This window comes from Hoplias malabaricus, chromosome 1, assembly GCF_029633855.1.
Source record: "Hoplias malabaricus isolate fHopMal1 chromosome 1, fHopMal1.hap1, whole genome shotgun sequence".
Lineage (NCBI taxonomy): Eukaryota > Metazoa > Chordata > Actinopteri > Characiformes > Erythrinidae > Hoplias > Hoplias malabaricus.
The window spans coordinates 88,041,362-88,054,259 of NC_089800.1; the positions used below are offsets into that span (position 1 = coordinate 88,041,362).

The 12,898-nt window shown below is 41.4% G+C and overlaps 1 protein-coding gene across 4 annotated transcripts; it reads left to right on the forward strand.

The window, feature by feature from the left end:
• The first annotated feature begins 397 nt into the window (after positions 1 to 397).
• Positions 398 to 12,554, forward strand: ptp4a2a (protein tyrosine phosphatase 4A2a). 4 transcript variants are annotated; one of them, XM_066675949.1, is made up of 7 exons: positions 398 to 534; positions 2,069 to 2,144; positions 4,551 to 5,109; positions 6,226 to 6,318; positions 7,610 to 7,740; positions 9,277 to 9,351; positions 10,719 to 12,554. In XM_066675949.1, exons 3-7 carry the CDS (start codon positions 5,014 to 5,016, stop codon positions 10,828 to 10,830), a joined length of 507 nt encoding a protein of 168 aa, XP_066532046.1. In that variant the 5' UTR covers positions 398 to 534; positions 2,069 to 2,144; positions 4,551 to 5,013; the 3' UTR covers positions 10,831 to 12,554. The 4 variants fall into 4 exon arrangements, with proteins under 4 accessions (XP_066532046.1, XP_066532049.1, XP_066532048.1 ...); XM_066675952.1 differs by lacking the exon at positions 398 to 534 and adding an exon at positions 569 to 587; XM_066675951.1 differs by lacking the exon at positions 398 to 534 and adding an exon at positions 1,149 to 1,250.
• The last annotated feature ends 344 nt before the right edge of the window (positions 12,555 to 12,898 follow it).

Sequence of the window (12,898 nt, forward strand, 5' to 3'; positions counted from 1 at the left end):
TCTACTCCTCTGTGAGGGCTTTTTATTACACTTTCTCTGTTTGGACTACATTAGATGTCAGAACATTGCTATGAAGATTTGATGGCATTCAGCCACTAAAGACAGGTACTGAGGTTGGATGTTTAGTTCTGGATCACAAACACTGCTCCATCTCATCGTCAAGAGAACACACTGCTCCACAGCTCATTGCTGGGGGTTTATACTCCTCCAGCCCACGCTTGGGGTTAAGCCTAGTATTTTCACATTAGCCAAGCTTTTAACCTATTCACTACTCCCTACACCCTGCCCTAACTAGTGCACAGGACGCAGATACGCCGTTTGGAACATCCCCTCTAATCCGGGTCTGTGACGTAAGCTCGCGCCTCGGTAACCGATGAGACTCGCGTGCAGCGCCTCGCAGAACCGGGATGACGGAGGGAGCGGAGGCGCGAGAGGCTACGGCAAGGCTAGGCTAAAGCTAAGCTAAGCTAGGCTAGGCTAGGCAGCAGTGACGGATTCTTGTCCCGGGCTTCAGCGCAGCGCCGCCGGCTCTGAGTAAGACAACAAAGCGCCCTTTATAACTACATCCACGAACATTATCATAGACGGTATTCTTTTCGGTTAATAATTATTTTCTTTAACTTACTCATGTTTAACCTTAATCTGATCGAGTGAAAATGCCCGTTTTTACATAAATTAAAAAGTATATATTTTAAAAAGCAATAAAGAAGACATTTATTATTTTTTTATTAATAATAATAATAATAATAAAAATAATAATAATATAATATCTATGACGTTATAACAGTAAAGGTTTTTTTCTTTCATTTTATTTTTTTTTCATTTACATTCACTTTATTATTTTATTTTTCTTTTAAGATCAGACACTAAATAATCGCATTTTTTTATTTCTTCTGATTAAGGATATTATTACTATCGTTGTTTTCTTTTATAGATATTAAAAATTTCATATTATTTTTATTTCTTAATTTATTGATAAACCTTTAATATTATATTTTAGCTTTGTTATTTTATTTAATCGTAGACGTTTTAAATTTTCTTGTATTTTTTATTATTATATATATATATATATATTTTTTTTTTTGTTAAGCCAGACAACTAATGCTAAAGCTAGGCTAACACGGCTAATCGCTAGCTATTAGGTATCAACGGATTATTCTCCCGTTTCTCTCAGTACAGCGATGCGATGAACACTACGATAAATAACAAAATATAAACACGTAACACCGATAGATTGGCATCGTGTAACGGTAAATACATCGATACGGCATCGGACTGAATTAGACGGAGTCTCACTAAAGCTTAACATAGCATCGCGTCGCTTAGTGCTGCTATTGTTGTGTTTGAAAGGTTTAGACGCGAACGTTTATATTAATCACAGCTTAACCACCGTCTGCTTCGTTTACTTTCATCATTATCAGCAAAAACAAGCAGATTAACCCTAACAGCTCTTACTCTTCCATTAGCAGTGTGTAGTCAGACAGCACACAGCCCTTTATCGCTAAAACTGGATCTATTCCTGGTGTGTGTTCGTGTATAAATGTTGTAAACAAAGGGATGTGTGGTACAAGATTGAACTGTTTCAAAATGTTGGTTCGTTGTTCAAGTTGATGCTTTTAATCCCGTTTTCCCAAGTATAGTTTTCATATAAACAGCTGCTGATATTAAACCAGGACCATGTCCAATGCCAGGTGTCAGCTGGAGGAGTATAAAACCCTATGGGACTGTGTTCTTGAACTGGAGCTCTGTTCCATCATTTTGGGATGATTTGTGTTTAGTTTTAACTAAAACCAATAATCCACTGATATTTCTGTGCTGCGAGAAGGTATAGTGCCATCAGATACTCACAGCAATGTTCCAGCATCTAATCTAATGTACGAAGAAGAGCAGAGACGATTACTGATAACGAAAAAGAAAAACAAAACTGTTGAAAAATGCCCAAGAATGTGGATGAGGAGTTGTTTTATTCTGCATCAAATCTTTGGGTCTACAGTGTGAATACTAAATACTACTGTATTTGTGTGAGTCCTTATTTAAATATATATTTCACTGTGCTTTGTTTGCTCAGATGTCCAGTAGAGACAGAGACGGATGGTGAGGATAGAGAATGCAGAGATCTCAACTTTTCTTTACACACACTGAGAGTAAGTGTTGATTTATTTGTGACAAATATGTATTTCACATTCTTTTATTCACAATTTATCAGGATGTGGCTCATCTGTTAATAATAACCTTCATTTACTTACACAGGAATATAACATGATCTGAATTAAATAACAACACAAATATAAAGAGCAGACCCAGTACAGGGTCCAGTTCTAGTGTGTTTTCCTGTACAAACAATTTTCAAAAACAAGCTTGTGCTTATCACATAGGCTACGTTTTGGAGTGAAGTAAGAGGAGGCTCTTCCACCCACTGAGCTGTGTGTTGTCCTAGGAGTTCACAGTAATCCCCAGATTGGTTTACGTGCTCTGGTCTGAGCTGGCTGTAATTGTTCAGGCAGTTTTTAAGTCTGCGTAATGAAATGGTGGCGATATAAACAGTGATAAAGAGAGGGGGTTGGTTTGGTGTGAAGTGCTCTGTTCTAGGGAAACTAGGTGAGGCAGATTTGTTTACGGCGGAGGAGAACGCCTCTAAAACCACCTCGGAACCTGTTGTGATTTTGAACATATTGCTGATGTCTGAGTTACAGTACTAGTCAAAAGTTTGGACACATCATCTCTTTAGTCGTTTGTGGAATAGTGCTGTTCACTGTAGAGAACTGTGTACCAGCCCCTACCTCTGCACAACCCACGTTACGATCTCAGACGCATTCAGAAGACCACAGCTGTTCACTGAAAACCGTTCCAGGTGACGACCTCATGAAGCCGACTGAGAGAACGGAGAGAGTGTGTGAAGCTGTCATCAAAGCAACAGGGGGCTACTGTGAAGAGTCTAAAGTATTAAAAATAAAAGAGAATCAGTAAAAATGGATTCTCCTGATCTTTTGTCTTTTTACGGTAACTGTTGCATAGTATTAAAATAACAATTGTCATTTTATATTAAGAATATAATAATAAATAAGCATTAAGGCACATTATCCTTCTGATCCTTCCGATCAATGTCAGTTTGCGCTAATGGCTAATGTGTTTTATCACCAAATGTAGCAGTCATAAACAGCCATAATGCTGCTGATGGGAATCCCTTAAGTAGCACAGTGTTGTCTGGTCTATAATATTACTGTACTGTATCGAACTAAACATTTTCATATTGTACTTTAATCTGTTTTATCCATATTGTTGTATATGGATTAATAAAAGGCGATGTGCAAAGCATGGTGGGGCAACACATGGTGTTGCTGTTACATAGCTCCAAGGACCTGGAGGTTGTGGGCTCGAGTCCTGCTCTAGGTGACTGTCTTTGAGTGTGTGGTGTGTTCTCCCTGTGTCTGCGTGGGTTTCCTCCGGGTGACTGTCTGTGAGGAGTGTGGTGTGTTCTCCCTGTGTCTGCGTGGGTTTCCTCCGGGTGACTGTCTGTGAGGAGTGTGGTGTGTTCTCCCTGTGTCTGCGTGGGTTTCCTCCGGGTGACTGTCTGTGAGGAGTGTGGTGTGTTCTCCCTGTGTCTGCGTGGGTTTCCTCCAGGTGACTGTCTGTGAGGAGTGTGGTGTGTTCTCCCTATGTCTGTGTGGGTTTCCTCCAGGTGACTGTCTGTGAGGAGTGTGGTGTGTTCTCCCTGTGTCTGGGTTTCCTCCGGGTGACTGTCTGTGAGGAGTGTGGTGTGTTCTCCCTGTGTCTGCCTGGGTTTCCTCCGGGTGACAGTCTGTGAGGAGTGTTCTCCCTGTGTCTGCGTGGGTTTCTTCTGGGTGCTCCGGCTTCCTCCCACAGTCCAAAAACACACGTTGGTAGGTGGATTGGCGACTCAAAAGTGTCAGTAGGGTGTGTGTGTGTGTGTCGCATTGTTAAGGACTGGCGCCCCCCACAGGGTATGTTTCCAACTTGCGCTCAGTGATTAAGGGTAGGCTCAGACAATGAATAAATTAATGAAAGTGTAAACCATCTAAGCTACTGTTTAAATGAAGGGATGTTGTACTTTTGTATAGCAGCTTAAAATGCCTGTAACTGGATTTCATTTACAGCCTGTTTTATCATAACTTACTGCAGATGGCAAATGGTGTGTATCTGTATTTGTTTCTCTAGAACAGCTACCCCCAGTCTTACGCTCACTCTCACTTTGCGTACACTCAACACATTTCATTAAGCAGAAATTATTAAAAAGAACAAAACATAAATCTCCCCTAATATAGTGATGTTAAAATATCATAAGCCAGACATTGTAGTCGACATAGAACAGGAAACTTGTATGAACTGAATAAGACCAGGGTAAAGGGATATCGACCAAAGATGTCAATATCTCTTACACTGGAACTGGGGCTGACGTTAGCTGTAGGATATATCCAATATCATGTGGAGTTAATGGGGCTGGGCAATGACTTCATCTGTGTTTGCTGGTTGTGTCCCTGTGACCCTGACCCTGTTGTAATATCCTGTTTGTTATATTTTTTGAAACACAGGCTGCACATTTATGGCGTTTGTGAGTGTGAGTGGAGACTTCTGCCAGGCACAGCACCTGGTCATCGTGGACAAGTGAGAGGTGGCCTGCCACATGAAGATAACGCTCCACAGTTGCCGTCTTACATCCAGAACTTCGGGAGAAAGGCTGCATTTGCCCAAAGTTCAAGTGTATGATTTGGTCTGAGTCGACTCAGGCGCTTAAGAGCCGTTTTTCTTTCCTCTCTCGGGCGTCGGCTAACCATCACTGAATGGGTTAAATCCAAATTGAAAGCCTGAAGGATAGTCCCCCTTTCTTTTGTTTTATTTTTTCTTAAAAGAATAGATCAGTCTGTCTTGAGAGTGGTTTCCTTTTTAAGTTAAAATTTGAGATTTGGCCAAAATCAGATTCCATAGTTTTATAAATCTCACGTTTTGGAAAATTAGTTTTGGTCAAAAGTCTTTAGCCTTCGTTCGTGTGTCAAGATGAATCGTCCGGCTCCTGTTGAAATCACCTACGAGTGCATGAGGTTCCTCATTACCCACAATCCCACCAACTCACAGCTGCCCAAGTTTACTGAGGTAAGATATAAACCAGCCCTAATTTAAATTTGTGCCACACAAAATGTTTACGTTAAGATTGGACAGTGATTCAGATTTACATGAATGATAACAACATGATTATCTCCACCATGGGTTCTTAATATACTTCACAGTGTGATTCCAGTTTGGGATTGAAAAAAAAAAAACACTTCCCAAATCCCAGAAAAAAGGCTAATCTCTTAATGATGGCTATAAGAGGAAAGCTAATATTTCCTATGGTAAACTAAGATAAACTTTAGTACAGCACCTGACCACATCGCATTTTATCGAGATTGCACCACCCACTGAGAACACCACAGGAAGACCATCATTCCTAAATACCCCCAGCAGTGGTCAGCCAGAGTGATTCTGAGCGGCAGAAACAGCACCGGAGAATCAGAGGAGACAGATCTACGGTAGATCAGTCTGTACGAGCCCCGCCGTCAATCTGCAAAAGAGAAACACCTACAGCCAATCAGATACAAGCTCCCGATTTAAGAACCGTCCGCTGATGACTCCTCCCGTAATGTCCAGCAGCTTCTAAAATGCAACCAGTACAGATTGATCCACGTGAAAAGAGTGGAGACAGTGGCTTTACTCAGGAATGATAATGGGTCGGTGGGTCTGCACAGGAGAATAATAATGTGCTTTGTAGCATAAAACAACACCTCTATTCGCCACTGCTTCAAGAGTGTGGTATTGTTTTTTGTAGAACATTTCTCGTGACCCCCACCCAGGACCAAACCACCTCCTGTGCAGGTTTATCCATTTAATTCTCCAGTGGGGAGCAGATCTTATGTCCTGATGTATCCTGGTTTAATTTATACATTCCCCAGAGTTCCTAAGCAGACTGAAAATCTGGTAAAATATTTACAGTAATATTAATACTCCAGCTGTTCACAGTATATGATGTAGCACACTGTATATGTTTCATACTATATTCACACTGTTTACAGAGTGCTGACTTTATCAGCTCTGTAATCCTGCTGTTCTTTATGTCCAGGAAGAATGTTGTCATGATTTCAAGAAAAACCACACCCTCTAATCTTCCTGGCAAAGACCTGTTCACCTGCTCCGATGAGGCATAGCTAATTTTTATTACTTTTTTTTTTTTAGGAACTGAAAGCTTTCGGGGTGCAGACACTGGTCAGGGTTTGTGAATCAACATACGACAAAGCACCGGTGGAGAAAGAGGGCATTGAAGTCCTTGTAAGAAATGTGTTTATTTTATATTTATTTGTTAGGTAACTATTCTCCATGGAAATATGTGGGCATTAAAGATAGCATTTTGTTGTAGTAAAATGACTAAATGCAATCAATTATAGTTTAAAAAAAAAACAGTATTTTTCTTTAAGTACTAATATTAATAGTTCCTAAAGTGAAAGTACCAAAGAAAATAAAACATAGTAAATATATACATGGGCACGGTGGTGCAGCAGGTATTGTCTCTGTCACAGCTCCAGGGACCTGGAGGTTGTGGGTTCGAGTCCCGCTCCGGGTGACTGTCTGTGAGGAGTGTGGTGTGTTCTCCCTGTGTCTGCGTGGGTTTCCTCCGGGTGACTGTCTGTGAGGAGTGTGGTGTGTTCTCTCTGTGTCTGCGTGGGTTTCCTCCGGGTGACAGTCTGTGAGGAGTGTGGTGTGTTCTCCCTGTGTCTGCGTGGGTTTCCTCCGGGTGACTATCTGTGAGGAGTGTGGTGTGTTCTCTCTGTGTCTGCGTGGGTTTCCTCCGGGTGACTGTCTGTGAGGAGTGTGGTGTGTTCTCTCTGTGTCTGCGTGGGTTTCCTCCGGGTGACAGTCTGTGAGGAGTGTGGTGTGTTCTCCCTGTGTCTGCGTGGGTTTCCTCCGGGTGACTGTCAGTGAGAAGTGTGGTGTGTTCTCCCTGTGTCTGCGTGGGTTTCCTCCGGGTGACTATCTGTGAGGAGTATGGTGTGTTCTCCCTGTGTCTGCGTGGGTTTCCTCCGGGTGACTGTCTGTGAGGAGTGTGGTGTGTTCTCCCTGTGTCTGCGTGGGTTTCCTCCGGGTGACTGTCTGTGAGGAGTGTGGTGTGTTCTCCCTGTGTCTGCGTGGGTTTCCTCCGGGTGACTGTCTGTGAGGAGTGTGGTGTGTTCTCCCTGTGTCTGCCTGGGTTTCCTCCGGGTGCTCCGGTTTCCTCCCACACTCCAAAAACATACGTTGGTAGTTGGATTAGAGACTCAAAAGTGTCCGTAAATGTGAATGAGTGTGTTTGTGTCACGCTGTGAAGGACTAGCGCCCCCTCCAGGGTGTGTTTCTGCCTTGCGCCCAGTGATGTCGCCCGGAGAAACTGGATAAGGGTTACAGACAATGAATGAATGGGAAAAAGTATATATATTTTAATAGGCATTTAAAATAATGTATGAACCTTCATGTACTTTTGGGTTTTTCAGCTAGACTTTGGGCACAGTGCCACAGAAGAGTGACATACTTCAAACGATGCTGGAATAAAGTTTTGAAATGTGTTTTCTATTTTTTTTTTTTTCAGGACTGGCCTTTTGACGACGGCTGTTCTCCCCCTGACCAAATAGTGGACGACTGGCTCAACCTGCTGAAATGTAAATTTAAAGATGAGCCGGGCTGTTGCATTGCAGTACATTGTGTTGCGGGACTAGGACGGTAAGTTACGCCAAAGTAGTTTTCTATTGGTTTTGGGGTGTTTGGGAGTCCTCGGTTGCTTTTGAGTTGTATGAATCTGTACAAACCCAGTGTTAGGTCCAGTCTCTGTACAGGAACATGTTCTCTACCCATTACAACACACACCTTTTTATAGTACAATTTATTGAATTTTCAAGTGTTTAAGCACCACTTGTGCTCTATAATTTAGTTACTGTCCAATTACAAACATTTATCTCCCAAAATATCTCCCAACTTTACAGGGGAAGGAAAAAGAATTAATGTAAAAAGATATTTTTCAGAGTAATTTTGAAGCGTTTCTATTCGTCCATTCGTCATGAAATGTTCACAGTGTGAAGGACAGCTGCTGTGTTCAATTGATGTAGTAAACAAAACATCCACAAACACAGAGATATATGTTTTCAATTGAACAACGACAATGTGTAATATTAAAATTGTACCCTGTGTGAGATGTTAACCTGTCATTTAAGGAGAGAACCCTCCCACAACAGTGTCTCCTCTCACTCCATCAGGGAGACAGTACAGGAGCGTGAGATCAAGAGCAACAAAACCAAGGAATATCTATTTATGCACAGGCTGTCAGACATGTGAACGACCACCAACACACACAAGAACTGTCTGTCCAACTGTGTGATTAGCTACAACAGACACACACACACACACACACACACACCTGTGCAAAATTCATGCTATGCACAAGAACATTTAAAAAAGCTTTACCGCTCTTAGTCAACTACTACATTTCAGGGGTAACTTTATATTTAACGATACACTCTTCAGTGCCTTGATGGCACATTTATACACACTCTGTTCTCTCATTTCAGTGTTTTTCCCTTATGTTTACTTCCTTCTACTCCTCCTTATATCATACTTTTATATTTTCTCTTTTCTAAGTGGGAACAGAAGGTTGTTTATTGTAACTGTAAAACAATAAGACTCTTGTATTTAAGCAGGGTTTTTTTTTTAATGCAACTGTACAGTGAAATGCATATAATAGAAACCCCAGGCCATTGAGCTTTGTTGCAAAGCACGCAGCTCTCATGACTAGTGCATTGATTTTATTTCAGATTACAGCCAGGGGATAGATCGTCTGTCTGTGCCACACAGCAGTATTGAGTGTTAGCTTTAGCCACATAAATAGATAACAGAAACTATGTTAACTGCACCCTATATCATTTCACAGCGCAGAAGAACTAGGCACAGTAATGGTCTCTATCTGAAACCTCACAGTACGTAGAAATGAACTGAGGGTTGTTGTTGGTTTCTCTAAACTTGTTTTCTGCTTGTGTAATGTTTACAGTACCGTGTAAAGTCATCCCACAAAACTGTAATCATTATGAGCCAATAAGCCAGTGTTTTCTGGTTTATAAGATTAAGATTATTGTAGAACATGTAGTAGCAGGACTCGGGGAAACACTGGGTCTGCGTCTTTGCTGATATCAATCTCTACCTTGTTAAATACTCTGATATATTTAAAATATAAACAGGAACTGATTTAAACTGTTATTTTTTCTCTAGAGCTCCTGTCTTGGTGGCCATAGCCTTAATTGAGTGTGGGATGATGTATGAAGATGCGGTTCAGTTTATTCGACAGTAAGTATTTTAATCACAGTGAATCAATACTGTGTTTTACAATGGCTCAACGTTTTCTTAAACTGCATTGAGTTATTTGACTTAGTACATTTCCCACCATCATATAATATCTCTGTCAGTTCCACCTTAAATGCTGGGGTAGTCACAGGCGTTAAAATATATAATTGTTTTAGCAGTTAAGGTGGAACTGTATTTTCTCGTACTTTACTGACATTTGTGGGTGTCTTGACCCCCTGAAAAATCTCAGCTCTCCCCCCACCACCCTACTCCTCTTTCCCAACAAGAATTGAGGCCCCCAACCCATAAGCAAAATGGAGGACTAGGGGGTTCACCCCAAGTGTTACGCCTATACTATTGGGCTTCAGGGTCTAGGGTGGGGTAGTATTAAGGGTAACGTAACAATATGTGCAAGAGGAAAAGAGAAGCCAGCCAAAAGCTAGAGACCAAGTTGTTCAGGGACTACAAACATTACTTTAATACAAAAGATCATACCACAATAAACACACGACAGGTGGACAACCCTCAGGAGGGAGGAACAGGGACAGTACCAAAGAAAAGAAAATAACAAAACATGACTAACACCTAAGCTATGTCAATATCCTCTATAACTATATTCTAATAAAGAAAATACAAGGGGTGGTGGCTGCCCTCTACTCAGGTGTATCTTTACAATACAGAAACTACATGTGCACCGTGTGAGTGCGCGCACATCTAGCTTGTTCTCACCCTCCTAGGGAGACAGAAACAAACGGACAACCTGACAGGACTAGGACACGGGTTCAAACACAACAACATCAATGACCCCAAGGCAAAACAAAACTAACACAAGGTAGACATCATTAAACTAGTTTTAAGCAGAACCAGACAGAGTCAAACAATGGCCAACCAAAAAAAAGTGAGCCCCAAGATGGCTGCCTTTCTGACTTCCTGGTGCAGCTTAGAACCTTTAAGCCCCACCCTTTTAGCAGCAGTAAGCTGTTGTGGCTGGTTGGGATTGGCTGGAGCTGGAAGGGTTGCCAGGTCCATGAAGAGTGACAGACCAATGTGAAGAAGAGAAAGAGAGAAAAAGAAAGAACCAGGAAAGAAAACAGGACGACAAACACATGCACAAAATTGTTACATGTAACACCAAGACTCACTAATGTGTGTGACTGGGTGAGTATGAGTGACTGTGTGTGTGTGTGTGTGTGTGTGAGAGTGACTGGGTGAGTGTATGATGATGTCCTGTGATGTATTGGCTCAGCCACAACCCTGATAAGGATGAAGTGCTTATAGAAAATGAATGAATTTACAGTGCATCAAGTTTTTCATTGATTTATTTAAAGCGTTGTCCAAACTCTAACCTGTAATTTCCTGTTTTATTTCAGAAAGAGGCGTGGAGCCTTCAACTCCAAACAACTAATGTACCTTGAAAAGTACAAACCCAAGATGCGTCTGCGCTTCAAAGATGCCAACGGTCAAAACTGCTGCATCCAGTAGGACATTTCACCCAAAGCATTACGGAAAACAAGCAATTATTCCTGAAAATCCAATTTTCTCTGTGCTGAGTGTTTTTTATTTGCTATATTACTGTGCCAAGCACACACACAGGAGGATAACTGTCCATGTTACCAGCATTTGGAGGTTATGGTTTTTCTTTTTTTAATTGAATTATGTACGTGCAGCCATAAAGTGAGGTGTGTGTAGAGGAAGAACAGCACAAATCCAGACTGCAGTTTGTCGTTACACTGATTTAACCGAAGTCGTCCAGTTTTGTGTCACAACCAAAAAGCACTCAATTTCCAAATTCTGCAGAAACACAGATACTGGCGTTCATAATTGTGAGGACTTGTTTTTAGTGTGATTTTTGCGCATTATTGCCACAGAAAGTCATAATCACTTGTGGAAAACTCGACTTTCTGAGAAACAGGGTGTGTTTATGCTGCCAAATACAAATCTATATTTTAGTGTTACTCTTATCCACTCACAAACAGAACTGATGAGAGCCGATGCTGTACGACTGTCCTCGTCTAGTCCGGGCCCTCTTTATTTCGTTGCTGTGTTACAGAGTAATCTGACTACGTTTGAGAAAATGTCACTATTCCCCACGTGAGTTTAAAAGGTTTCTCAGGATTAAAACTTTAATCCAAATGGAGATTTTACATCTGCACTTCAGTTTATTCCAAACACATGGAAAACCAGTTTGGATTCACTAGTTTTACTCAGTTTTAACGTAACTTTGGTCTAAAATCTCTATCCAGTAGAGTATTCACCATTCACCCTCTCGTCTGTGATTAGTGATTATCATCTTGCGATTTTAAAAAATCGCAAGAAAAATCACCACTGATAGGATGTTGTCAGTTTAGTCTCTGCTTGTGAGGGGGAAGACGCCCGTTTCCCAAACCCAGATTAAGACGAACCCTAGACTAAAGATCTCTGATGGAGATTCACCTTCAGTGCTGCAGTGTAGTCAGAGACTAGACGATACAAAAAGGAACCGGCCCAAAAGCAGTTTCAGGCTTAAACATATTCCCCAAATAGCCACCATCTCATCTGTGTCAGTTACAGTGACTTTAAACTGTACGTTTAATGTTTATCTGGAAAAACAGTCCAAAAAAATCAACACAGATGACAAAGTTTTAAAGTTTAGTCAGTGCTCGTGATGTGAAGATGTTATTAAACGTCTAAGGAAAGGAGGACATGAAGGCAGCTGCGGAGCCCGTTTCTCAGACTCAGATTAATCCCGATCCTAGATTAAGTCATGATTTCCACTGGTCTAAAGGCAGTTTTATTTTTTAATTTATGTTTTTGATTTAGTTCTAGTCTTTACACGTCTTTCAAACAGAGCCAGTCACTCGTCTGTGTGTGTTACTGTAACTTTAAACACTGACCTTATCTTGTGTCTAAGAAAATGGCCCAGAAAATCAGCACCAAATTGACGTCGGCGGATTTGAAATCGAATCCGAGCGTGTGATTGGATGATACTTTTCCATACAGCTGTCCAGGTTACACGAGCACAGATCCCATGCAGCTGTAGCTGTGTCTGTAGTGGTACGTTCCCACCTTTGTTCTAGAGAAGGAACATCTCCTGATCATCCTTCGGAAAAGTGTTCTGCATTTGTCGAGCGGTCTGTAATACAACTCTGTATCGTCCCATTTGAAGACACCTCTTGCGGATGACTGAGAAATCTGAAATAAAGATGTACATCATCAGTTTGCTCTGGTTGTGTTGTGGTTTGTGAAATTAAAAGCATATTTTCCAGTGAAATCACTCACTAAATGAATAAATCTCATGTTTACAATGTGTTTTTGAATCTGTTGCCCATGGAAATGAGATTGGTTTTGTTAAAGTGGCACCTCTGAAGAGCCACATTATGATGGTCATAATGTTTTGTTGGGCGTGTTTTCAAAATTCAGGTGTTGTGGGGTGTTCCCGGTGTGCAGTGGTTAATACAGGGTCAGGGGTGACTAAGACTCCCCGATGCGTGAGGGGAGTGAAGGGGTCAGTGTGGTTACTCACCCTTCCACAGCGATCTGTGCTGACCTCTGTTCTGACCCGGTTCTACCA

Excerpts from the sequence above, each read along its gene's own strand:
- ptp4a2a (XM_066675949.1), top strand. The coding sequence starts at position 5,014 with ATGAATCGTCCGGCTCCTGTTGAAATCACCTACGAGTGCATGAGGTTC. Across the intron at positions 6,319-7,609 it reads AAGAGGGCATTGAAGTCCTT|GACTGGCCTTTTGACGACGG; the intron begins GTAAGAAATGTG and ends TTTTTTTTTCAG. Across the intron at positions 7,741-9,276 it reads TGTGTTGCGGGACTAGGACG|AGCTCCTGTCTTGGTGGCCA; the intron begins GTAAGTTACGCC and ends TTTTTTCTCTAG.